At 43.9% G+C, this 25,981-nt stretch overlaps 1 protein-coding gene across 2 annotated transcripts in view; it reads right to left on the reverse strand.

Moving 5' to 3' along the window:
* The window catches only part of WWC2 (WW and C2 domain containing 2), a 201,897-nt gene extending 180,316 nt beyond the window's left edge, over window positions 1–21,581 (reverse strand). For both annotated transcript variants that reach the window (XR_013446669.1, XM_036071321.2), the window contains exon 1: window positions 21,053–21,581. Coding sequence is in view for 1 of the 2 variants with exons in the window: in XM_036071321.2 (XP_035927214.1) it covers window positions 21,053–21,183 (131 nt within the window). In the remaining variant the exon portion in view is untranslated. The remainder of the gene's footprint in view (window positions 1–21,052) is intronic.
* Window positions 21,582–25,981: the final 4,400 nt, after the last annotated feature.

The following is a 25,981-nucleotide window of genomic DNA, read 5'->3' on the forward strand; positions in this document are numbered from 1 at the left end:
GTTTTTCCATGCTGATTTTCCACCTTAATCAATGTACAAATTTTTGTGTATGGGAAAGCACAGGAATCCAAATTGTACTTTTTAATACAGATGGCCTACTGAGCCAGTACCATTTCTTAAATAATCCATTTCTGCCCCACTGATTTTATACTTTGCCTAATATAAAGTTTACAGTCAGTAATAAAAATAATAATGATCCGACCAAAAAAAAATAAAAAAGAAAGAATATGAAGACTTGGGGCACCCGGCTGGCTCGGTTGGTGGAGCGTGTGACTCTTAATCTCGAGGCTGTAAGTTTGAGCCCCACGTTGGATGTAGAGGTTACTTAAAAATAAAATCTTTAAAAAATATATATGAAGACTTGGTTCACAGAAGTAGAAAAATAAATGGCTTTTAAGTAAGTGAAAAAATGTTTGATCTCACTCATAATAGGTGGAAAATGCTATTTCACTGTCGTTTTAATTTGCATCTCTCTTATTAGTAAAACATGTCAAATGTTTTGAAACATAATGTTTGGCAAAGGTGTGGGGAAAAGGCACTAATTTGAAAGTTGCCGGAAGTAGAAACAGGTACAACCTCCATGGACAGCAGGATAGAGCAACTTATCAAAACTGTAAACACAGGGGCACCTGGGTGGCTCAGTTGGTTAAGCGACTGCCTTCGGCTCAGGTCATGATCCTGGAGTCCCGGGATCGAGTCCTGCATCGGGCTCCCTGCTCGGCAGGGAGTCTGCTTCTCCCTCTGACCCTCCTCCCTCTCATGCTCTCTGTCTCTCGTTCTCTCTCTCTCAAATAAATAAATAAAATCTTTAAAAAAAAAAAAAAAACTGTAAACGCATATGACCCCGCCTTTCCACTTCTAGGAACTCACTTGTACTAAAGAAACTTACACAGTGAGTATCAGTGAAGGACTGCTGTAACAGAAAAACAAAACGGGGAGGAACTTAAATGACCATCAATGAAGAAATGGTTCAAAAAGATTCAGTACACTCACAGAATAGAGTATTAAGAGGCAGGTTATATGCAACAGAATGGAACAATCTCTAATACATACTAAGAGGAAAGCAATCAAGGTGTAAAACGGTATTACAATTGTATCAAAAAATACAAAGCTAAGATATATGTAGAACCATACATGTGCACATACAGTCTTGCTTCTGTAAAGAATATCTCTGGAACAATATACAAGAGAATGATGAGTGATGTCTCTCCCTTTGGGGAGAGAAATGGGGCACCAAGAGGCGTGGGAAGGAGGTTTACTTTTTACTATCTTTTTGTTCTTGAATTTTGTAATACATAATTACCTAATCAAAAACTGAGAAAATTTTTAAAATAAAGGGAAAAAATTGCTAACTGGTCCTGACTTGCTAAAATAATGGGGCGTCTTCCACGTCTTACCAGGACGGGAGGACTTCATTTAGCCCCCAAAGACGGAAGATCACAGTAACAGTGGAGCTACGGAGCCCAGGAAAGAGAGCGAAGATAGGTCAGGTGGTAGAATTTTTCATATAATTGAATAAACAAGGAAATAAAGTTAGGAGGCTACCACTACAGAATGTGAACATATCTACCTCAAGGTGTTTTAGTAAGAATTAAATAAAATAAGACATGTGGAGAGCCTAGAAGAGCCCCTGGCTCATAGTAAACACTCTATAAATGTAAGGTCATTATTTTATAATTTAGGTCACACTCCTATAGGTATATACCAACCTCTAGTTACCCATCAGGTGATAGATACAGTGCTGGGAAACATACCAAAAAATTTTCATTCCAACTTTCAATGAGTTTATAATTTAGCAGGAGACACTGGAAACATGCATATATACTTCCATACACACGGTCATTCACAAAAGTGAAACATTCCATCTTCAGATATTTCTTGTTTTGGTTAAGTACTAACGACATTCTGATTTCTGAAAAGTGACAAGCTAGGTTAGCACACTGTGTAAACTGAAAGCCTGGGGTTAAATTCTGGCTCCCAACTTCTAGTTAAACCTCAGTTTTCTCCGGGTGCCTGGGTGGCTCAGTCAGCTAGGTGTCTGCCTTCAGCTCAGGTCATGATCTCGGGGTCCTGAGATCAAGCCCCACATCGGGCTCCATGCTCAGCAGGGAGTCTGCTTGTCCCTCTCCCTCTTCCTCTGTGCTCTCTTTCTCTCTCAAATAAATAAAATCTTAAAAAAAAAAAAAAAAACCTCAGTTTTCTTATCTATAGGGAGAATATTAGCTATCCTGCTAAAATTGCTATGACATAAAGACAGACATATAGACCAAAGGAACAGAAAAGAAAGCCCAGAAATAAACCCTTGTGTTTATGGTCAAAGGCTCTTCAATAAGGGTCCCAAGGCTGCACAATGGGAAAAAGGTAGTCTCTTTAATAAATGATGGGAAAACATACGTAAGAATGAAGCTCGACCCTTACCTGACACCATATACAAAGATTAACTCAAAATGGATTCAAGATATAAATATAAGACCTGACACTAAAACTCCTAAAAGAAAAGATAGGGGAAAAGATTCCTATCGGATTTGACAATGATTTATTGGTTATGACACCAAAAGCACAGACAACAACAAAAATAGACACATATGATGACATCAAACTTAAAAACTCTGCACAACAAAGGAAACAATCAACAGGGTGAAAAGACAATCCATGAACTGGAAGAAAATATTTACAAACCATATATGTGATAAAGGATTAATACCTGGAATATATAAAGAACTTATTCAACACAAAAAAACACAAAGAAACGACCCAATTTTAAAATGGGTAAAAGACTTGAACAGACACTTCTCCAAAGAAGATATACGGCTGGCCTATAAGCATATGAAAAGATGTTCACCATCAGTAATCATCAGGGAAACGCACACCAAAACCACAATAAGGTACCACCCTCACACCCATGAGGATGGCCACTATAAAAAAATTAAAACAAACAAAAAAACAGAAAATAACACATGTTGGTAAGGATGTAAATAAATTAGAACCCTTCTGTACCACTGGTGAGAACGTACAATGGTGTAGCCTCTATGCAAAACACTATGGAAGTTCTTCGAAAAATTAAAAATAGAATTACCATACGATCCAGCAGTCCCATTTCTGGATATATATCCAAAAAAATTAAAAACAGGGTCTCAAAGAGATATGTGCACAGCTATGTTCATAGCAACATTATTCACAATAGCCAAGAAATGGAAGCAACTTAAATGTCCATCAACAGATGAATGGATAAATAAGGTATATACATATAACAGAATATTATTCAGCCTTAAAAAAGAAAGAAATCCTGTCACATGCAACAACATGAATGAATGAACCTTGAGGACATTATGCTAAGTGAACTACCAGTCAAAAAAAGATAAGGACTCCATGATTCCACTTTGATGAGGTATCCAAGTCCAAGTCCTCGAAACTGACAGAAGAGTGGTGGTTGTCAGCTGTCGGGGAGGGGAACAGAGGAGCTATTCAATGGATATAATTTCAGTTTTGCAAGATGAAAAAGTTCGAGATCTGTGACACAACAACAATGTAAATGCTGTTAATACTTGTGTACTGAACACTAAAAAATGGTTAAGATGGTAAATTTTATGTGTTTCTGACCACAGTTTTTTTAAAAAGCTATGATAATTAAATGAGAATATATTTAGCACACCTACCATACTTTTAGCACATCAAAGGCCCTCAATAAATAATTGAGATAGTATTATGATTACCAATTCTAAGAGCTCAATTGATGGTGGCTTACAAAAATATAACAGAGCGAAATGAAATTTAAGTCAAGTAAGGAAAAGAAGAAAAGGAGGTGAGCTGGTTTACACACATACACACACACACACACACACACACACACACACACACAGATCCAGTACACATGCATCAGTCAGGCCAAATTATTAAGTTAAATGATTTATCAAGAAGACTCAATGTAATCTACAGTTTTCCACAAAGAAATGCATCCCTACTTTCTCTTATTATTATCGTATTTGAGGGCTGAGCAAACTTTTTGTAAAAAAGGACAGATAATAAATGTTGTAGCCTTTGGGAGCACAGAGTCTCCGTCTCCCTACTCAACTCGGTCTTTATAGTCTGAAAGTAGACAGTATGCCCACGGATGAGTGTGGCTGAATTAAATAAACTAAATTACAGACACAAAAGTTTTAAGTTTATGTAATTTTCACATCATAAAATATTCTTCTTTGGATTTTTTTTCAAACATTTAAAAAATGTAAAACCCTCCATTAGGTCACAGGCCATTAAAAAAATAGGTGCAGGCAGAATCTGGCCTCCAGGCCATAGTTTGCCAACTGCCTTTGAACAGTCCCCACTGAAACAGAAGAAAGATAACTCATGTTTAGATGATGTTCACTGCATAAAATGTTGTAACTTTTTTTATTTTCAATTTTTTTAAAGATTTTTATTTATTTATTTGAGAGAGAGAGAGAATACAAGCCGTGGGGGAGGCGCAAAGGGAGAAGCAGACTCCGGGCTGAGCAGGGAGCCCAGCTCGCTGGGCTGGATCCTGGGATTCTAGGATCATGACCTGAGCCAAAGGCAGACACTTAACCGACAGAGCCACCGAGGCGCCCCAATGATGGAACTTTTTTAAACTTAATTTTCTAACTAAATGAGATAACAGTATAATAAACTATCTACCTGGCAAAACTAAAATATACGGATATTAAAAATGTTCTCTCCATTGACAACCAACAGATCATAGACATTTTTCTACCTCTATATTTGGGAAACAATCATCAGCAAAAATTATACATATCAACAATTAAATTGTTTTCCTCCACAATGTTAGTTTTAATGACATTAATAAATAACACTAATAAATTAATAAATGTGTTTTATTTATTCCATCCATCTTATACCAGAGGAATTTAAGAGAATTTCCTCCAGAATTCAGACAAAGTAAAAATTATACAATATTAAATATGAATGGAAATTTACAGATATTATGATTTAAACAAATACTCTTTAGTTATAAAATATTTGAACTTTTTCTTATCTGTAAAGAGGAGTTTTATTTCAATAAGTAGTAAGTTATGTACATAATAATAAGTGGCCCAGAAGTAATTACAGAAAACACAAGTCTTTTCCCCAACCACAGTCTTGTTCCCCAGAAGTAACTGCCAATAAAGTTCTTTGCTCAAAACTATTCCAGTTGACGAGTATCAGAATGTAGACATGTATAGGAGCGTGTGCGTGCTTTAACTCAAATGGGACCGCAGTAGGGATTTTTTGTATCTCAGCACCCTTACATCTTTTTTTTTTTTAGCACCCTTACATCTTTATCAATTCACAGTATTTCATTTCTATGTACCATGATTATCCAACATGAATAAGGTATTTTTCGGTAAAATGTATACACACACAAACACACACACACACCTTTTCAGACAGCTGACCTTGTAAATTCTAAAATAACTGGTTTTCCAACTGATTCTTCATTTCCCTCTTTAAGGCCAGAAAAGGAAAACCAGCTTACCTGTTTTCTTTTAGTCCTGAAATTATTAATTAACTTAGAGTTAACCTTAAAGTAGTAAAAACATCCTTTCTATACTTGCAAAAGGAACTTCTCATCTCCGCAGATAGGACATCACCTCCAGTATCTTGATGAAACCAGATGTTTGGATGATTCCTATTTCCATTGTGACTTACTTCAAAAACCCACCAACAAACAAATTCAAGTTCTTTGGATAGACTGTTTAAGAACTATATAATTATCACTGTGGATGAATATCAGAATAAAGAATCCAGGAGTTAAAGACAGACCTTGGAACAAGAACTGACAACAGTGGAAAGGAAATGAACTTCGCATACAAGAAGCATGGGTTAAATGAACATCCTTCTTAAATACTTACATGTTCATTTTCAATTCCGACTCTTATCCCAGAATACATTACACATTTAGCATTCTAACACTCTATCTGTGCTTTAAAAACTTGTAGCTTAGGGGAGGGGGTTGGGAGGATGGGTTAGCCTGGTGATGGGTATTGAGGAGGGCACGTTCTGCATGGAGCACTGGGTGTTATGCACAAACAATAAATCATGGAACACTATATCTAAAAAAATAAATAAATAAAAGAGTCCATGATAAAAAAAAATAAAATAAAATAAAAACTGGTAGCTTAACCAAAAATGAAAAATAAAAATCCAATTTAAATTTTCAGAATTAAAAAACAGACTTTGTTTTTTTTAAAAAAACCCTGTTTTCCGACCTACAAAGCATACAGCTACGGAGATGCTAGCATGAGGGGCCGGACACCCTCTCCTAAAGGTGGGGAGCTCCGCAGGAGGTGCTGAAATCCTGAAGGAGAAAGTTCTGTTTTCCTCCTGCAAACCATGTAAAGGACTGGAGCTCCGGGGTTCATTATCAAGAGTGGACTGGGGCAGAGGCAGGCAAGAAAGTAGGAGGAGGACAAAGAGCGTCTCTTCCCTGAGTCCTGGATTCTCGGAGGGAGAATTAATTCCATTATCACTATAAATCCCTAAGCCGGCCATTCCCAGCCCTCCTGCCTCTAACCGGGGAGCTGGCTTCCCGGTCCGCCCAAATTCCTAGCGGCCCTTCTGGAGCGAGAGCTCAGGGAAATCCATCCGGCAGGCTCACCACGGGGCCAGGGCAACTCTCTGGATTTTCATTCAAATGGGCCAACCTGAGTCCTTTGCTCCCACCACTAATTTAGGTAAACACTGCTAGTTTAAACAGCACAAAGGAGTATAATCAAAAATCACACAACAGAACCAAATAGCAAGTCTAAGCAATCACCAGGAGTCAGTGAAGTTTAGACTCAAGTAGGGTGGCGAGCAATGAAACAAATACTATCAAGACAAAAGAAGCCTTTAAGAATGAGATAGTGTGGTGTGGGGAGACGAGACGCAAGATTAAAAAAAGGAAAGGAAAGAAAGGAGGAAGGAAGGAAGGAAGGAAGGAAGGAAGGAAGGACAGAAAGAAAGAAAGAGAAAAAGAAAGAAAGAGAAAAAGAAAGAAAGAAATGGAAGGAAGGAAGGAAAGAAAGGAAGGAAGGAAAGAAAGGAAGGAAGGAAAGAAGGAAGGAAGGAAGTTGGGAAATTTCATATAAGTCATGGTTTTTCTACGCAAACCACTACACACACAGCCTCTTTTCAGCCACAACAGTAAATGCAGTCAGACGGCCTCCGACTAAAAGGACTCAACGCTTGGCTACTCGCTGTAGCCCCGTAAAGTCTTTCCTCATTTGAATAGTATTTTAGGAATGTTTTGTCAATGTGTCAGATGATTATTCACTTCTACTGCATTCTTCCCTTCTCTGTGATAATCATGGTCATAGTAACAATTTATTTTATAAGCAGACCATTCGCAACACTAAATGAAGACCTTTTTTTAACCTGACGAAATTCATATATTTATTTGTCCACTATTTCTTTGAAAAAGGGAAGGTTAACTTTAACAACTGTTGCTCATAGCAACACAGGAACAAAAGATTTTTCACATGCATAATCTAAGCATTTAATTAAAATTCACAAACTTGGATCTCAAACCAAGTCAAAAGTAGAAATGTAAGAATACTAGATTTCCAGACAGAAGCAGATACACAATACATTGTTTAGCTCTCACAAAGACAAATAAAAGTGCAGCAACTTGTGACAGGGAGAAAGAATATACACCTTACGTGGTTCCTCTACAACCACTCTTTTAGTGACAGCTTGTATGCTTCCAGGTAAATTTCATGGCATAAGTAAATCAAACAAAAAAACACCACACTCACTCTTAGTTTCTATCACTTCCCATTTACAAAGGCTAGCACTTGAATCCAAATCTAAGCAGTGTAAAGCAAAATATAACGTGGCAATTTACAGAAAGAGATTATTGTTCCCCCAAGACTTACACTCAACTGCAAGAGTCAAAGTAAAAAATAATTCCAATCAAGGTCTGTAATTTACACACTTGGTAAAACCACAGTATTTTCAGACAATGGATGGCCCATCAGGGTTTAAATCCATGAAAAAGAGAGAGCTCTAGGAAAGAATCTGGAAGAGCTGGGGCTCAGCTTTATGCTTTGAAAATTCTCCATTCTTAATAATCAGTTCACCTGGAGGGATGCAGGTGTGTAGGGCACATTTGGGAAGGTGACAGTCCCACAGAAGCCTGCATTGGGAGAAGACTGTGGTACAAGGTCAAAGAAAGGGTTTTTAGAACCAGAAGACAAGGATAAAGAGGATTTATAGCATATCGGATCTCAGCCTCTGAAAGAACTTAAAGCGCTGGAATAAGGCAGAAGTGACAGAATCAACTCAGCTTTACTTGAGTACCAAACATGCGCAAGACACGGTGTTGGGTGCCCTCTGGGGGGCATGAATAAGGAACAGTGTGCATGACTTAACCAAACAGAGCCTACCAACTTGTCCGGGAAAATAAAAAATAAATTCTGAAAAAGTAGTTCAATCTGAAGAGTGCAAACACAGTACACGTACAGGATTAAGGATTAAGGCGATGGCAGACTACATGCAGCTAAGTTGTGAAGGGAAGCTCCACGTGTTGAAGCTTCGCTATGTACTGGCTAGGACCTCCAACCCCAACAGGAGGCCCAGGGCTCTTCCTAGCAGTTGTCAGAGGCGGTAGGTAGTTACGTGCACAGCTCTGGAGTCGGAGAGACATGGTCAAGTTCCGCCAGCACTGCATCACAGCTTTGTGCCTAAGACAAGTCACCTAACCCGTTAACCCCACCTAACCCGTTTCCTAAAATGGGGGCAATAATGGTACCTTATCAAAGGTTTCACTGATTCGATAAATACTCATTAGGAGCTCCCACAGAATTAGACACTGAAATACAACACTGGACAAGACAGACAGTGCGCGTGCCCTGGTGGGGCCTGAGATGACCTACGAGGAAGGCTCCACAGATGGTAGTTCTACCATCATCACTGTCATCTTTGTCGCCATCAAGTATAAGGGATGTTCCAATGAGAATAAGTAAATCACCTTCGCTGGAACGAGGTTTCACAAACCAAAAAAATAAGTGTATTGAGCCTCAGGCCTGTACTTCATCCTGGGATCTCTTCTTTTCCTTCTCTCCCAGGGATCTTATCCCATCCCGCCATTTAAACATACTATCTACATACACCCAAATTTACTATCTCAAGCTCTGAGCTGTCTTCCAAACTCCAGACTCTGTTTCTGGCCACCTGTTGGATATCTCCATGTGTATGTTGTAATAGGCATCTCAGACCTCAACTCTAGATTACTGATCCAACTGCATACCAACCAACCATATTCCTCCCTTGGTCTTTCCCCATCTGTGTATCAGCAAATCCTTCGTTCCTCTCTTTTCCTCATGCCTCACACAGCCAAAGCACGAGCAAGTTCTTTCCCTTTTACCTAAAAAACATCCCAATCCATTCACTGCTCTCCATTGCCAAAGCCATCATTGTAGTTCAGGATCTAATGGTTTCTCACCTAGATTATCTCATCGCAATGGCTTCTACCACTCCTCCACAGAGTGGTGATAGCTTGTGAAAAATGGGTAAGGTCTTACAAAGAAATGTTCCCTTTATGGAAAGACAGCAGGAACACACACGCACATGCACATATACACCTCCATTCCTCCATTCAACTTAAAACTCGTCCAGTGGCTCCCAAATGCCCTAAAAACGTTGATGGTCTACAAGGCATACCTGGCAGACCGTTTCCAGGTCTCTGCCTCATCTCACAAGACCTTTGTCCCACTGGGTCTCTACACTGTGGTCACGCAGGCTGCCTTTCAGCTCTTTGAACATTACCAACCTCCTTAGCACTTTAGGACAGTGGGGCTCGGGAGGACTTTCTGCACTGATGGAAATGTTCTATACTGCACATGTGGCTCATGAGCACTTAACGTGTGGCTAACGGGACTGAGAAAGGAGATTTTTAACTTTATTTAATTTTGATTAATTTAAATAGCCACATATTCCTAGCAGCTATCACATGGGACAGAGCAGGACTAGGGCTTCCGCCTAGGCTTTTCCTCTGCCTGGGCTATCCCAGATCTTCACACGGATGGCTCTTCCTTTTTTTTATATATATTTTTAAAAATTTTTTTAAAGATTTTATTTCTTTATTTGAGAGAGAGAGAGAGCACAAGCAGGGGGAGCAACAGGCAGAGGGAGAGGGAGAAGCAGACTCCCTGCTGAGCAAAGAGCCCGAGGCGGCGCTTGAACCCAGGACCCTGGGACGATGACCCGAGCCGAAGGCAGATGCTTAACCGACTGAGCCCCCCAGGCGCCCTGGACAGCTCTTTCTTATCCTGATGTCTCCCTTAAAAGTCAGCTCCTCAGAAAGGCCTTTCCTTACCACTGCACCCAAACTAGCTCCCACTGACACCATTTATTACATCACCGTGTTTATTTTCATCAAAACACATTCACTACTGCCTTTATAATTTGTCATCCCTAAACGGGAATATAAAAATCCATATAAGTAGGGACCTTACCTATTCCATTCAATGCCATGTCCCCAAGTTATATGTTAGGCATTAACTGTTTTCAGCAAATCTTTGATGAAGGGTTGAACAAATGAATGAGTGAGTGACAAGGGGGTCAAGTCATTAAGAGTAGGTTGGGGACAGATTATGGAGGCTGCTGGAAGAAGGCAAAGGTCCTTCAGATACTGACATTTCGTTTATATGGGTATGGGGCTCTGCGGTGTTCTTAAGTGCCCCAGGGGAACAGGCAGTCTAAGCAGATCGCACAAAGGAATGGTGCACATGCAAAGCAAGTCTCCATCCTCAACTGACTTGAAATCAATTTTATGAGAACATTAGCGATGCAGACACACAGATGCTCCTACATATGAGACATTAGGAAATCTCTCAAGAATGCATCTATATACATCTAAAGGCAGACCTTCGGGGGGGGGGAAGCTGAAAGGGGTATTAGACAATCGAGTCAGCCCTACAGCCTTTGGATCTGCAACAGCAAACCAAGGCATTAATACCAGTTTATAGTTACACGGTCCTAAGTTAAATACCAGTTTATAGTTATATGGTCCTAAGAGAAATGTCATGAGCTGCGCCACTTAGCAGAAAGGGGGAAAGAGAGGCAATGAGGGGAGAAAGTAAACCTCTAACAAGTTCAAACACCCTGACAATTGGCACAGAAAGGGAAAAGACCAGCCAGAAATGAACACACCTAGACCTATAAGCAGACAAAACTGACAACCCAGGGATATCACGTACAATACGGATTCCACACATTCATTCACTGTCACAGTTTCAATGGAAAAAAAAAAAAAGATTGGTTTTTCAATGTATCTCTATGAAAAACCGTACCACTAAGGAAAACTGCAGAATAAAGTTTTGCGCTGCGTGAAACTGCGTGCTCTTGCTGTCTTTTGCAGTAAAAGTTGTGTCTCCCATGCTTTAAACTTGACTATCAGTGCCACTTAATAAAATTACCTTCTCGTAAAATGGAGCAATGTCAGTAAAGTACACAACACATTCCACAGTCTAGCACAAAGACAGAATCTTAATCAGGAGTGCAGAGCACAGATCGCTGTCCGTCAATGTTTACTACTGCTGTCGGCACTCACGGTCACGGTCAGAGCCAGTGATCACGACCGCCGCGGCCACGCTGGAAAAGCAGCTCGTGCAGAAGCAGCAACAGTCGAACCAAAGGAAAGCCTCTCTGCCTGCCCGATCCCGACACACCCCTTTTTACAGAAATAGCAGGGACACTCTTTAGCTAAAAGTCAGTCGCTATTTTGATAATCAAGATAACGTCCCCATTTCTTTCCATTCCCTACCCCTGCCGCCATGGAGACCAAAGTAAGTTAAATGTACACCTCTGGTCCAACTCTCTGTCGGGACCACCGCGACTCCTCCAGTGTCACAGGAGTGAAAGCACGGTCCCCAAAGCTGAGCTCTGTTACCCCGCCATGCCCCACTTCCCAGGGGCCCCATTTTCAGTGCTGCTCACCACTGGCCTCTCGGAACCATGAGTTCTTTCCTTTTACTTTTTGTTTTTTTAGAGGTTTATCCATTTATTTTTAGAGAGAGCGAGCAGGAGGGGAGGGGCAGAGGGAGAGAGAGAACCTCAAGCAGACTACCTGCTAAGCGCAGAGCCTGACACAGGCCTCCATCCCAGGGCCCCGAGGCCATGACCTGAACCGAAACCAACAGTTCAATGCTCAACCAACTGAGCCACCCAGGCGCCCCACAACTATGATTTCTTTACTGGCATCAGGGCTAACAATATTGGAAAAATTAGTCACAGAGTAATACAATCTTAGCCTTTCACAGCATCTTTGGAACACGCTTGACTGTGACAGGCACTTGCTTTATAAAGATAATACATGGCCTCATTTTCTACTTGATCATCATCACCAACTTTGTGATTTTATAAACACCATCAATCTGTCACAGGAAAATCAGTGTTTCCAACCATCAAAACCGATTACTGTATTTGTACCTCCAATAGTAAACTGTAAACAACTATGATATCTCCAGAACTTCAGTTTTGCCTGTTTTTTTTCAGGTCCCTACGTACAATTACAGCTACTTCAGAGAAGAACGGGTTTGGAAAACTTTATGTGACATGCTGCATTAAAAGAAAAGTGGTAAGATCAGCAAGACAACTCCTCAATCTCAGCATCCGTGTCTGATCCATCATTATACTACATGGTGCCTAGAGCCCAGGTTCTTTGTTTTCTTTTTTTTTTTTTTTTTTTATTTTTAAAGATTTTATTTATGTATTTGACAGAGAGAGAGACAGCGAGAGAGGGAACACAAGCAGGGGGAGTGGGAGAGGGAGAAGCAGGCTTCCCGCCGAGCAGGGAGCCCGATGCGGGGCTCGATCCCAGGACCCTGGAATCATGACCTGAGCCGAAGGCAGACGCTTAACGACTGAGCCACCCAGGCGCCCCGAGCCCAGGTTCTTTGTGAAAAAAATGATCAATGATGACTGATAAAAACATACCATTTTATCATGTATGCTCAATACTTCTTCTAAATGTTTACATAAAATATTTTTTTTAAGATTTTATTTGACAGAGAGAGACACAGCGAGAGAGAGGGAACACAAGCAGGGGCAGTGGGAGAAGGAGAAGCAGGCTTCCCGCTGAGCCCGATGCGGGGCTGGATCCCAGGACCCTGGGATCATGACCTGTGCCGAAGGCAGATGCTTAACCAACTGAGCCACCCAGGCGCCCCAATATAAAATATTTTTAAAGACTATCATCTCACTTTTTATCAGAGGTTGGCAAAATTTTTCTGTAAAGGGCCAGAGTAAATATTTTAAGCTTTGTGGGCCACGTACAATCTCTGTCACATATTCTTCTTTGTTTTTGTTTGTTTGTTTACAACCCTTTAATGATGTAAAAGCCATTCTTAGCTGGAGGGTTATATAAAAACAAGGCTGCAGGCTGGGATTTGGCCCCTGGGCCCTAGTTTGCCCACCCTTGCTTTTCAAGTATACCAAAAAAACCCATAATTACATAGCGCAGTCACATTTTGACTAAAGAAAAACACTTCCAACTGTTTTGTGTGTTTTTTTGGTAATCTTTTTAAAATCAACTATTTTGCGGGGGAACAGTTTTAGATTTACAGAAAAAAATGTACTTAGTACAGAGTTTCCGTATATCCCACACTCAGTTTCCCCTAACAGGATGTTATGTTGATTAAAATTAATGAACCAGGAACGATATATTATGATTAACTAGAATCCATACTTTTTCCAGACTTCCTTAGCTTGTACCTAATGTCCTTCTTCTGTTCCAGGCTCCTCTCCAGGATACCATATTCCATTTAGTCCTCATGTCTCCCTGGGCTCCTCTTGGCTGGGACTGTTTCTCAGACTTCCCTTGTTTCTGAGAATCACGACAGTTTTTTAAAGAGTACAGGTGAGATATTTTGTAGAATGTCCCTCTGCCGAGATTTGGTGGGTGTTCTTCTCATGATTAGACTAGGGTTATGATAGTTTGGGGGAGGAAGACCACAAAGTGTCATTGTCATCACATCACATCAAGGGGACGTCCACATGAGTTATCACTGTCGCTATTCACCTTGATCACCTGGCCAAGGCAGTCTTTACCAGCTTTTCTCCAACTGGTGTTTTTTTGTTTTTTGTTTTTTTAATTAATAAAAATGAACTTGATCCTTACCATATGTCGCTAAACTAAAAGCTTTTAAACATCAAATCATGTTTAATAAGCTGGTTATATACATATACACATACATTATAATTCATTATTTCCATGATTTACATGTAGGCCTCTTAAAATATATTGTATTTGGGATGAAGACAAAAGTTAATATGTTTTCTGGCACTGTCTTCTACCTCTAATTCCTCTCACCACTCCTCCCCACCCTTAGGCTGAATTAAAGGGATATCTAAAGAAAATGTAATGGACGATACCCACATTTTCTTTCACTTTTTAAAGGTGATTATGCAAACTAAGCTGTAAGCAAGCTGAGCTGGGGTGCAATCCTGTTTGTCCTCATGCCTCCCAGAGCCCAAGGCATTCTGCGGGCTGGCACAGTAAAAACTGGGGAAAAGCCTATAGCCTCAACTTCGGTGTTACACTGATTCAAAGCGGTGAGACTGGGGAGAAAGGGAAGAGCGATGTGAGACTGAACAGAACTGATGTCTCTTAGCTAACTTTTTCCTGGTCCCGTAATAAGCGAGAGGACACAAAAAGGTGGGGAGAGCGGGAAGGGCTACAAGGCTAGAATAAAGGCGGGAAGCTTGGGTCACGGTAAGGCTAGCAAAACACTGGGCAGAGGGAAAGGCAAATCCAAACCGCAGTCAGATACCACCTCGTGCCCAGGAGAAATGCTTAAAACAAAACAAAACAAACCGAAAACAACAAGTGCTGGTGAGGATGTGGAAAAACTAGAACCCTCGGACACTGCTGGTGGGAATGGAAAATGGCTCGGCAGAGCCTCAAGAAGTATAGAATTCCCATGTGACGTAGCAGTTCCACTTCTAGGGATCTACCCAAGAGAACTGAAAACATATATTCATACAAAAATTATACATGAACACTCACAGCAGCGTTATTCGTAACAACCAAAAGGAGGTAGCAACCCAAATGCCCATCAACCGATGAATGGAGAAACAAAGTGTATATGGTATATCCGTACAACAGAATATTATTCAAAGTCATAAAAAGGAATGAAGTTCTGTCACCTGCTACAACATGGATGGTACCTGAAAACACTGTGCTAAATGAAAGCAGCCAGACACAAAGGACACAGTTGCATGATTCCATTTACACGAAATGTCCAGAAGAGGGACAACCATGAAGACAGAAAGTAGATTAGTGGTTGCCAAAGGCAGCAGGTGGGGGGAAGAATGGAAGGTGAGCTCTTAGTGGACAGAGCGTTTCTTTTTGAGGTGATAAAAATGTTCAGGCATTACATAATGGTTATGGTTGCATGACGTTGTGAGTATACTAAAAACCACTGAATGTTCCTTTAAAATGGTGAATTTTATGTGATTTTTTTTTAATCTCAATAAAAAATAAAATAATAACTGGAAAAAAAGCCACTGAAGAGAGTGGGCCTATATATCTGGTAAATCATTTTTAGTCCATAACTTACATACACACTGTTGTCTTTAAAAAACCCCTTTCCTGGGCGCCTGGGTGGCTCAGTCGTTAAGCGTCTGCCTTCGGCTCAGGTCATGATCCCAGGGTCCTGGGATCGAGTCCCACATCGGGCTCCCTGCTCGGCGGGAAGCCTGCTTCTCCCTCTCCCACTCCCCCTGCTTGTGTTCCTGCTCTCGCTATCTCTCTCTCTGTCAAATAAATAAATAAAATCTTTAAAAAAAAAAAAAAAAACCCTTTCCTATTCTCTATACTTCCGTGATCGTTTTTCCAATAACAGAGCTTCAGAAATGAAGAAATTAGCCCACAATTCTACCAAGAAATCAGGTCAACCAATTCTAATCAAGTTCATAGGGCCAGAGCCTACACAGACTCAGGCCCTATCTCAAGGATCTGACGTCGTATTAGGCTCACTTCAAGAACTCCCCCATCAGCACAAGGAAGCTGGCCACGCCCCACTTGCATGGCAGCGTCTCTCTCCTCCTGACGTTTACGCAAGAAAAGCAAGCACGTGCCATTCACAAGGCAGTATCTCCAAGTCCCACAAGCAGGCAGGACAGGATCTTGTCAGGCTGCAGGGCAGCTTCCACACTTCCCAGCTCACCTGGGCTTCCCTACAGGAGACTTAAAACACTGGAAGGCCACAAGCCTTAAGGGTTGACTAGGTAACTTGCAATTCAGTGATTTGCAACTAAAAAAAAAAAAAAAATTCATAAATAATAGTCTTTCCTGAAAAAACAAGTGCTGCCCTAAGTCTTCCAACAAAATTACACTGCTGACTACGGACTATTAAAGTCACAGGAGAAATCTTAGTCATATACTAAGCAACTGCTGCTCCCTCCTGCAAGCACTATAGCAAACTGTGTTGAAAACATGAAATACTTCTTTGGGAATTTTTGGAAGACAGCACAGTTGAGTTTAAATTAGTGCTTCCCAGAGTGATTAAAAACAAAACAAAACAAAACCTTTCTTTAACAACCTCTCCACACTTCAAAAACCATAATCACTCAAATAATTCACAGTAACCACTTGGCACCCAAACTCAGCCGGCTGGAGAGGAATGATTTCCGGCAATCTATGACAATGGCAGTTGTGATTAAGACTGTAAGGGCTGATTTTGTTTTCTTTGCTCTTATAATTCCCATATTTATACTATTAGTCAAAATGTAGCAGCTTAGTTCTCTCATTATTTTTAATCTAACTGGAAAATCGATTGTCTCTGGTTGGTGGTGGATATGGGTAATTTTTTCTAAAGCGTTAACAATAAGGAACTGGAAGAGAGTAGCTCAACTAGCATTCTTTCATTAATTTAACAACTTTCTTCATTAATTGACCTAACCAACATTCATTTAACATCTACCATCTACAAAGGACACAGAAAGCAGTAATAAGCAATTAGGTCTCTTGAGGAATTTACACTTTAGCAGTAGGTTTAGCAAAATTACTTGCTTTGACTTTGAAAGACAATACAGAGTTCCTCAGATCCTAATCACGTGCCATAAACTGGGCGTAAAGAGCCAAGAGTTAGCTCAGCCATCAAGGATACCCAGCTGACATCCTCTTCCTCCTGTCACCCTCCCCTTCCCACCCCACCCAGAACTTCTGCCGTTCAATTAGAAAGCACACAGGTCACTCAATATCTGATGCTAGCCATAAACCAAAGAATATGTCTATTAGCAAGTTTTTGTGTGGTGGTAAATCTTTTACATTCAACTAGACAAAATTATTGTATCTCAGGATAACATTCAATCCAAGGGCAGAAAATGAGCAGAATTCTACTGAGAGTTTGTACAACCACTCACCCAGTCTCTGAGGCCTGCCCACCTTCGCCCGCTATTCCTCTCAGAGGCAATGAATCCATCCCACCTTTTTCTCCTATGTTGAATGTAGGGGGTGTTTTTTACGCACCACACCATTTGGCCATGATCTATGGGCCACCATAAACGCCAACTGGTGTGCTCAAAGGCTGTCCGTGGTGGGCAAAATAAGAGGTGAGGGAGGGAGTAGACCCCCAAAGTAACAGTTGATCCACTGTGAGGGCGTGGGAGTAGGAGGCAAGGAATCATGGTCAGGGAGATTTCCTCAGGATTGGTGAGGGGGGGAGGAGGAGGGCAAAGTCAAGCCCACTATAGTAAAATTGTAATCTATTCAGGAACGAGACAGAGCCCTTAACTCTTCCCCAAACAGAACTTCTAATGTGCCCAAGAGTACACTGAATTTCCAAGTTCTACCTGGCCCTGCACTGTTGTTCAACGGGGTCAACCTGGTGGGCGGCCAACCCTACTCCCAAGGCATTCATGAACCAGACCCTACGTGCGGCTAACTCAGGGATCTAAGAATCACAAAAAGTTAACAGGAACCTTTGAAGACCAACAAAGACCGGTCAATCAGCCTGAAAAATCAACACTTAGGCAAAGAGGTTCTACTCCACCCAAAAACCCCTGAGCATGTCCAGGTGTTCCAGCGCTCTAAAGGAATGACACAGGACACAGGCTCTAGAGTCAAAGTGTCTCACTTCAAATCCTGGCCCCTTTTAACAGCAAGGGCAATGGCTCTGTGACTCCATTTCCTCATCTGTAACTGGAAGATAATAATAGCACCACCTCATAGGACTAACGGGAGAACAGAATGAGATCACGGTTAAGAAGCTTAGCCCAGTGACTGCCACACAGTAAAGACAGAATAAATAGGCGCCAGTACATCCACTATGTCCAGGGGTAACCTGAACTACCAATCAGTTCTTGCAGTGGAATGACAGCACCACCACTAGTACTATTTGGCTGGGCCGTAATTAGGGACCCCAAACCATCCCTATGAGGTACGTGGTATTATCTTCATCTCAGAGTTGAAAACGAAGGTTTAGAGGGACTCACAAACTCAGCTAAGCTTACTCAGTTAATAAGTGGTGGGGCAATAAAAGCTTTAATCATGTCCCAGCAAAGTTTGCATTAGGTCATCTACCTCCAAAAGCTTAAAAGTATTTTAATACTTCAGTATTCTAAAACCACTGCTTATTGAACAAGATTACGTTCTTGTAAAAGCCTCCAGCCTTCCACTACCCCCCCCACCACTAAATCTGCATATATATCTATACAATCAGAAATACTTCACCAATTCTGATAGACCGTCAGAATTTTTCTTAACATAAATACAACTGGGTAAGTCATCGTGACCATTTTAATTAATTGACTTTAAAAGTTCAAAGGTACTGCATACCCACAGTTTATCCAGACACTTTTCTTCCAGGATTTGTAATTTGATCCTGTAGAAGAATGGGCACACTCCAACTGGCCTGTGTAACATCTCTTTTTCCATATGTTTGGTAAGTGTCTAACAAAACTGACTAGAGTTCATAGTTGTTCCAAATATCCTCTCACACAATTTAGCAAGACCTACAGTCACTTCGTTGCCCTAAAAGAAAACAGAATCAAATTTAAACTAAGTATGTCAGCAATGACCCTGATCTCACAGAAGTTTTTAGCACTCATAGTGAGATCCAGAAATGTTTATAACCAAATTTCTATTTCCAAATACTTAAAGATCTAACTGCTTCAAAGAAAACTGGAATAATAACAAGTCATCTTAGTCAAAACTGTTTATCCACATCAAATGAATTGGCTACCCAGTTTCCTGAAAACAGAGTTCATAATAATTGTTAATCCATTAACAGTTTAAAGTAAAAGGCATGCTTAACTTGTTTAAGAAGTAGTGATATGGATAAGCCAAGTCATATCTTACCTCACTTTCTATTTGTTTTACCCAGGCATCACATGTTCTTTATAATCTTTGTTGGTAAATATAAATGAGACGATATAATTGAACATGCAAAATGAAGGGAATCTGAAACGCCTAAAAATTTCAAGAATTCACCGCAATTTCAAGAACCTGAAACTCCAAGTATGAGAAAGCAGAATTACCACATAACTGTAAAAGTCAAATATTTATACAGGTGCCTTAGAAGTCACTGCTCGGTGCACACCATCATCGCTGACATTTACTATCTGTTAAACAGTTTCAAGTGCAAGGGCATAAGTCAAGTAACTGACCTGGAGCGTGAAGTTTATGACAACAACTAATATGTCTGGAGAAACTGTGAAGGTGTGATGCTTGTCCTGACTTTCACCAGGCCAGCAACAGGCGGCCAGGTTGTGGCAAGAGAGAACCTCAGCACAGGTGCCTTTTCTCATTTCAGAAGGGAAACCTAAACTGATACCTTCATGGATAATTTAATAAGGATTGTTCCATAAATTTATAATGCCATTTATGACTTTCTTATAATTACTCTTTACTAGCTTTCAAAAAACAATATTCTTAAGATAAAAGTTCACTAAGAACATAAAGTACGAAACTATTTCAACTTCAAATTAAGAAAAGGGGTAATAGAAGCACCTAAAAGGTTATAAACCCCTAATTTACAATTAGGAACGCCTCCTTAATGGCCAATTTACAAATTTACAATTAGAAATATCTCCTATTATTCTTATAATAGGTCCAACTTTCAGAAATTTTCCTTGTAAGGGTAACAAGACAGATGAGATAGAGTTCCAACATTTGTGAACATGAGGCGAAATGTCAGCTCCTCAGCTCCTTGGACGATGATTTGGTTATGCTTCTCCACTTTACCTCCAAGCAGGACTAAAAAGTGTGTGTTGAAAACTACAAGACATCATGCTAAGCTCAAGTCCGTTTCGATGTTCACTGCACTTCTTTCTTCAAAACAGAATCTGCCTTTTCAAGATCTAAGACTCAGTTCAAGTTTTCAGGTGAAGACTTAGAGTAAGCAGTAAACCAAACCCTTCCCCCCCCCCAAAAAAGCGTTTCTAAACTCTGAGGGGCAAAGCTAGTAACACCCACAGCCAGGGCCCGGCGAGGAAGGGTGCCTGGAACCCCCCCCCCCCCCCCCCCGCCATGCCCAGGACCTCCCGCCTGACCGGTGGCCCGTCAAGAACTTGCAGTCAAGGCTGGCTGCCAAGGACGGCCAGAGAGATGCCACAGGTGGCTTGGTCGGCTGGTTCCCCACCTTGCACTTAGGCCTTCTCCCGGAGGCTCCCGGCCCGTCCCCGCCTTCCAAAGGCCGAAGCTACCCTCCAGCTCCAATTTGGCCCACTTTAGGCGGAGGCGAGCTCGCGGCAAGGCTCAGGTGGCTCCTCGGGGTCCGTTAACGGGACACGAAGTGCCAGCCCGGGGCGCCAAATTCCACCCTTCCCTCCGGGCCGGGAGTGTCTAAAGGTCCCAGGGGGAGTCGGGAAGGGAGCGGGCAAAGAGGCCCTGGAAGGGGCGGCTCCAACCGAGCCCCTCCGGGGCTCCTCACCGGCTGATGGTCCCCAACCTCCTTCCCGAGACCCCTCCCGGCACTCCGGGGCCGGCGACGCCCCACGCCCCACGCCCCCCGCGCCGCGGGCGCCGCCGATCGGCCGGATCTCCGGGACAACAGCCGCCGCCGCGCTTCTGAGGCGGGTCCCCGCGCCCACCCGCGGCCCGGCCGCCCACCTGTCCCGGGGGTCGATCCAGCTGGTCCTCCTGGTGTTGTGGTCGATGTAGAAGACCTTGCCGTCGTAGTCCCTGGCCTCCTCCCAGCCCCGGGGTAGCGGCAGCTGCCCGCTCCCGGCCCTCCTAGGCATGGTCGGCGGCCTCGCCGGCGAGCGGCGCCTCCATAGGGACCGGGCGCGGGACGCGGCGGGAACGTGACTGCCCGGCCCGGCCGCCGCACCCGACGCGGGCGCCGGCGAGGGGCTGCGGGGCGCGGGGCGCGGCGGGGCCACGCGCGGGGGGCGCCTCAGGAAACCCTGCTCTCGGCCCCGCCGGGGATCAGTCCACCATGTCTGCGTCGGAGCTGGCGAGCGAACCCTCCTCCTCCTCCTCCTCCTCGCGGCTGCAGCCGCTGCCTCCGCCTCTTCCTCCTCCTCCTCCCCGTCCCCCTGTGGCCGCCGAGGGTCGCGGCGCCCAGGCTGCCCGAGCCGCCGCCGTCTGGGCTCGGATCCGGGAAGCTCGGCGGAGCGGCGGCCGCGGCGGCGACGGGCCTCCTCATTTGCGTGCTATTAGCATGCGCCCCGCCCCGGGCCCGCCTCCGTCCGCCCCTCCCCTCGCTGGGCTCATCTGCATGCACATTCCTCGCCGCCACATTCCAGGGCTTAACCCTGCAGCTCCCGGGTCCGGCTGCGAGAGCCGGGGCGCAGGGCCGAGCCCGGGGCGGGGGCGGAGGAGGGGAGCTGAGGGACCAGGTGGGAGGGAGGAGGGCGAAGGAATGCACCGTTCGCTCCCTCCTCTTGACCCCAAATATCTGCCAGCGGCCGAACGCCTCGGGTTTTTAGAGTTTCGGGACGGGAAAGAGCTAGAGAGCGCTCCGCAACCTTCTCAACTTCTTGCCGACTTCTAGGGAAACCACAAGACTTTCGAGAGGAAAGGGGTGGGGGAAGCTCTCTTCGGAAGAAAAAGTCCCAGCAAACAGCGAGGGCACAAAGGTTCCCCCACGCCGCGCCCTGGGCTACTTGGGAACCCGAGGGCGGTCCGGAGCGGTGGGAAAGTGTGAAAAGCACCGAAAGCGCTTAGCGTGTCCGTGGCGTGTCCGGGGCGGTGTCGCCTCCGGGGCCTCCGCAGGGCGCCTGGCCCTCCATGACCTCAGCCCAGAGGCCACGGGCCTTGCGGCGGAAAGCGAAGGCGGGTCCGGCTGTCCCAGAGCGCCGAGACACGCCTGCCCCAGTGGCCTGCGGGGGAAACTCCAGCCTGACCCTGGGAAGCGACTGCTCACCCCCCTCAACTTCGCCCGCCGCGCGGGCCACGGACTAGAAGGCACTCGAGCCTCCCGCCGGTCCGGCCGCTCCACCCGGGGGGCCCAGGCCAGCCACCGGGGACCCTCTGCCGCTGGCCTCCGTTGTAGGGGGTTAGGACAGCTGGACGTGCACCAATCCTGAAACCAGTCCCTTCCGCCCAGCCCCCGCCGCGGGAAGTCCCCCACCCCGAACCCTGCTGTGGCCAAGAAGGTGTGGGCGACCACGCTGGAGGGACCCCACTGCGGCCCGCAGGCCAGGCTTTCCTAGGCCCTGGATTGCGTCTTAAACGGAATGTGGATCTTCCCTTAGTCCACAAGCATTTCTTTATTCATCCCCTACTGCTTCCTGGTGGGCACTGAGGAGGGGCCGGACCTTGGGCTCCGGGTAGGTCAGTGCCACGAGCAGTAGGACTGGCAGGGCCTGGGCACAGGGCCTTCAGTGCCCCCAGCCCCTCGGGCTGGGAGGGAGCCTCCCAGTCCCAAAGCTCCTCTCCAGCCTGGTCTACACCGTCCCCCGTTCATATTCTTCCGGGTTACTAACAGCTTCTTTTAAAGTAAAATGCCCGCAGAAGGCCCCGGAGCTCAGTCATTCACCTCTTGGTGTGAATTCGCTTAATCCTGCCGGCCAATGCGTAATGACTTCCCCACCTTGTGCAGGACACAGCGTTGGATAGGGGCTTTCAGAGGGTGTGGAACAAAGTCGTCTCTCCTCCTGGATTCATAGACCCGTAAGGGAGTCAAGGGACTTGGGATTCCAGCGCAGCGGGGTTTTGGGTAGCTGCTGCCCCCCGGGGGATGCGGAGGGTTTGGATCCCCAGGCCATCAGGGCATCTGCGGTCAATCTCAAGGTGGAGGAGGGAGGTCCTGAAGAGTAAGGACGGAGGGCCAGGCTTGGAACAGCTTCACAGCAGGGACTGGACTTGCCTTCTTGGGAGAAAGTCTTAGACGTTGTATTTGCACTTGGAGTAGTCTGCTCTGGAGCAGAAACTTCAAACCACCAGAAACTCTGGGGAGTTCAGTCCTCGGGAGGAACAAACCAGAGGGAGCAGGAGGTGGGCAAGGGAGTCACCCAATGAATTCACTCCCTTTGTCCTTCTAGGTCTTCCTCTTTTACACTAAGCTTGCCCTTAGCAAAGAGCAGCCCCCACCTCTTGGTCCCTTGTTCTGCCCCACTCCGTTCATCAAGTCATGATCACACCAGGCAAGCTTCTCTAGTTCCCAGTGAGATGTGACATGTGACATCCTGCTGGGTAATCTTAAGATTGGACTTCTGAATGCTGTGAAAAAAATGAAACCTGTCTAAAACTAATCTCTCACACTATTAAGGTGAGAAGGTGAAGGTGCTTTGTTTTGGATGCTCTAAATTGGCTCACTTGCATGGCCAAAATTTGTATTAGAGTAAACTAATAACATCATTCAGGGGTGCCTGGGTGGCTCTCTTGGTTAAGCGGTTACCTTGGGCTCAGGTCATGGTCCCACTGCCATGGTCCCACTGCCCTGGGATCCAGCCCTGCTCATTGGGGAGTCTGCTTGTCCTTCTCCCTCTCCCTCTGCCCCTTCCCCCCCGCCTCGTGCTCTCTCTCTCTCTTACTCTCTCTCTCTTTCAAATAAATAAATAAAATTAAAAAACAAAACAAAACAAAAAAACCCATCATTCAGCACGCCAGCCAAACCATTCTCTTTTCAGCCTTCCTTCCAGGCTCCCCACCCACCCATTAGGAAACATATATTATATGTAAATGTCTGTATCCTACTATTAAAAAAAAAAAAAAAAAAAACAGTAACTTTGCCGTTGCCACAGTTTAATTTGTTTCACTGGGATGAATTACTGCAAAATACTTCTTGGTACAATTTCAAATTTGATAAGCTTTCAGATAAATATTTTTACCCAAACTCCTAAAACCGATGGGGATTCCAAAATAGCACATAGCGGTAAATGGCATTTATTGTTCCATAAATCCTGGGACTTCAAAAAGGGATGCTAAATAGATAAACAAAACTCTAAAGCAATTAAAAGACAAGCTCACTTCTTCTCTCCCACTGGTTGGCACAGGAAACATTTGGTCACACAAAAGCAGTTAAGATGACAAGCAAGTCACTGCTCTACAGCTTTTGTGTCTTGATCGGGTTTGAACTCTGCTGCCCTGAGTTCACACACTTACCCTACCACCTTTCTGGAGAATTCCTAATGGTTAAGACAACGAAATTTTATCTTATTGATATTCACATCCATAAAAATAAAATAGGTATAAAGATCATCCCTATTTTATAAATGGACACATTTGGATTTCATTTAGCTCTAGTTGATCGTTGTTGGCAAAGAAAGATGGTGCGGTCTGCTGTCCTGGATGGCTGATTTCCCCAGCCGAAGGAACTCTACGCTAGCCACTGAAGGGTCTGTTCTCTGGACTTAATTTCCCTTTCCTCCTGGCTCTACATTCTCCCTGGTACTAATAGTCTGAGGGGATGAACTGGCATTAAGCAAAAGCCCCACTGTCAATGTCCAAATCCTGGATGGCAGGAAAATTGGTGATATCTAAAATGGAAGTATAGAGGGTGCAAATTATTTCAAAAGATAATTAGTTATATCAACCCAAATTTAAAATATATATGCTTTTAATCCAGCAATCCCAGTACTGCAATTTTGCCTACGGATCTGAAAGCTCAAGATACACAAGGATGTTCATTGCAGCATGTCTGATGATAACAAAACTGAAGAAGCCACCAGTGTCCATGAGTAGGGGACTGATTAAATGAGTTATCGAACACCCATACTCAGCAGGCATTTAAAGGGCTGACTCAGGAGGTAGAGCATGGACTCTCAGTCTCAGGGTCGTGAGCTCAAGCCCCACGCATGGGCATGGAGCCTACCTAAAAATAAAGAGCATTAGATAAACATATGTGTTCTGATTAAAGAAGAAAAAAAAAAAGGATGTCCAGGATACATTAAGTGAAAAAAGCAAGGTGCAAAAAGATGCTTGCAAACTTCGTGGGAGGTGGGGCTGATGATAAAATGTAAAGAACTACACGGTGTCTTATACATTTGCTTAGTGTCAGAGGAAGAACTCTCTGAGTTCTCAGTAAAGTAAGGGAGTTTTTATAGAGAATGGGGGCCATCTGGGGGAGTCCCATCAAAGAAGTACACATGAGGAAAATGATCATTAAAGAAAGGGGATGGGGTAGAGATGAGCACAGACATGACCCCAGAACGGCCCGCCAGGGCAGGGCGTGCTTGTGCAAAGAAACGGATGTGCAAAGCTCAAAGATGAATCTGGCGCGAAAGAGCCTAAGACTGGCTGGAGCCATGGAGTTTGGAGGCTGGCGTGATAGTATAGGTATGAGAGAGATAAAGGTCTGCATCAGAAATAAGGCAAGGAGGGATGAAAAGAAATGATCTAGCAAGAATTTGCTACTGATTAGATTAAGAAGGGCATAGTGAATAGACTAGAAGGCGGAGTCTGGTATGAGTCCAAGATTTTAGGCCATCAAGAGAGACTCAAGTAGTGAAATGAATGACGAAGTCCAAAGGGGGATCTGATATGGAGGTTGTTTCTAGAAATTAGAGATACTCAACAGAAAGTGAAAGGTCAGGACTCAAGCTCAAACAAGAGGCCAGGACTGCAAATGTATGATGGGGCGTCATCCATCTG

The sequence above is a fragment of the Halichoerus grypus genome, chromosome 3 (genome assembly GCF_964656455.1).
Source record: "Halichoerus grypus chromosome 3, mHalGry1.hap1.1, whole genome shotgun sequence".
Classification (NCBI taxonomy): Eukaryota; Metazoa; Chordata; class Mammalia; order Carnivora; family Phocidae; genus Halichoerus; species Halichoerus grypus.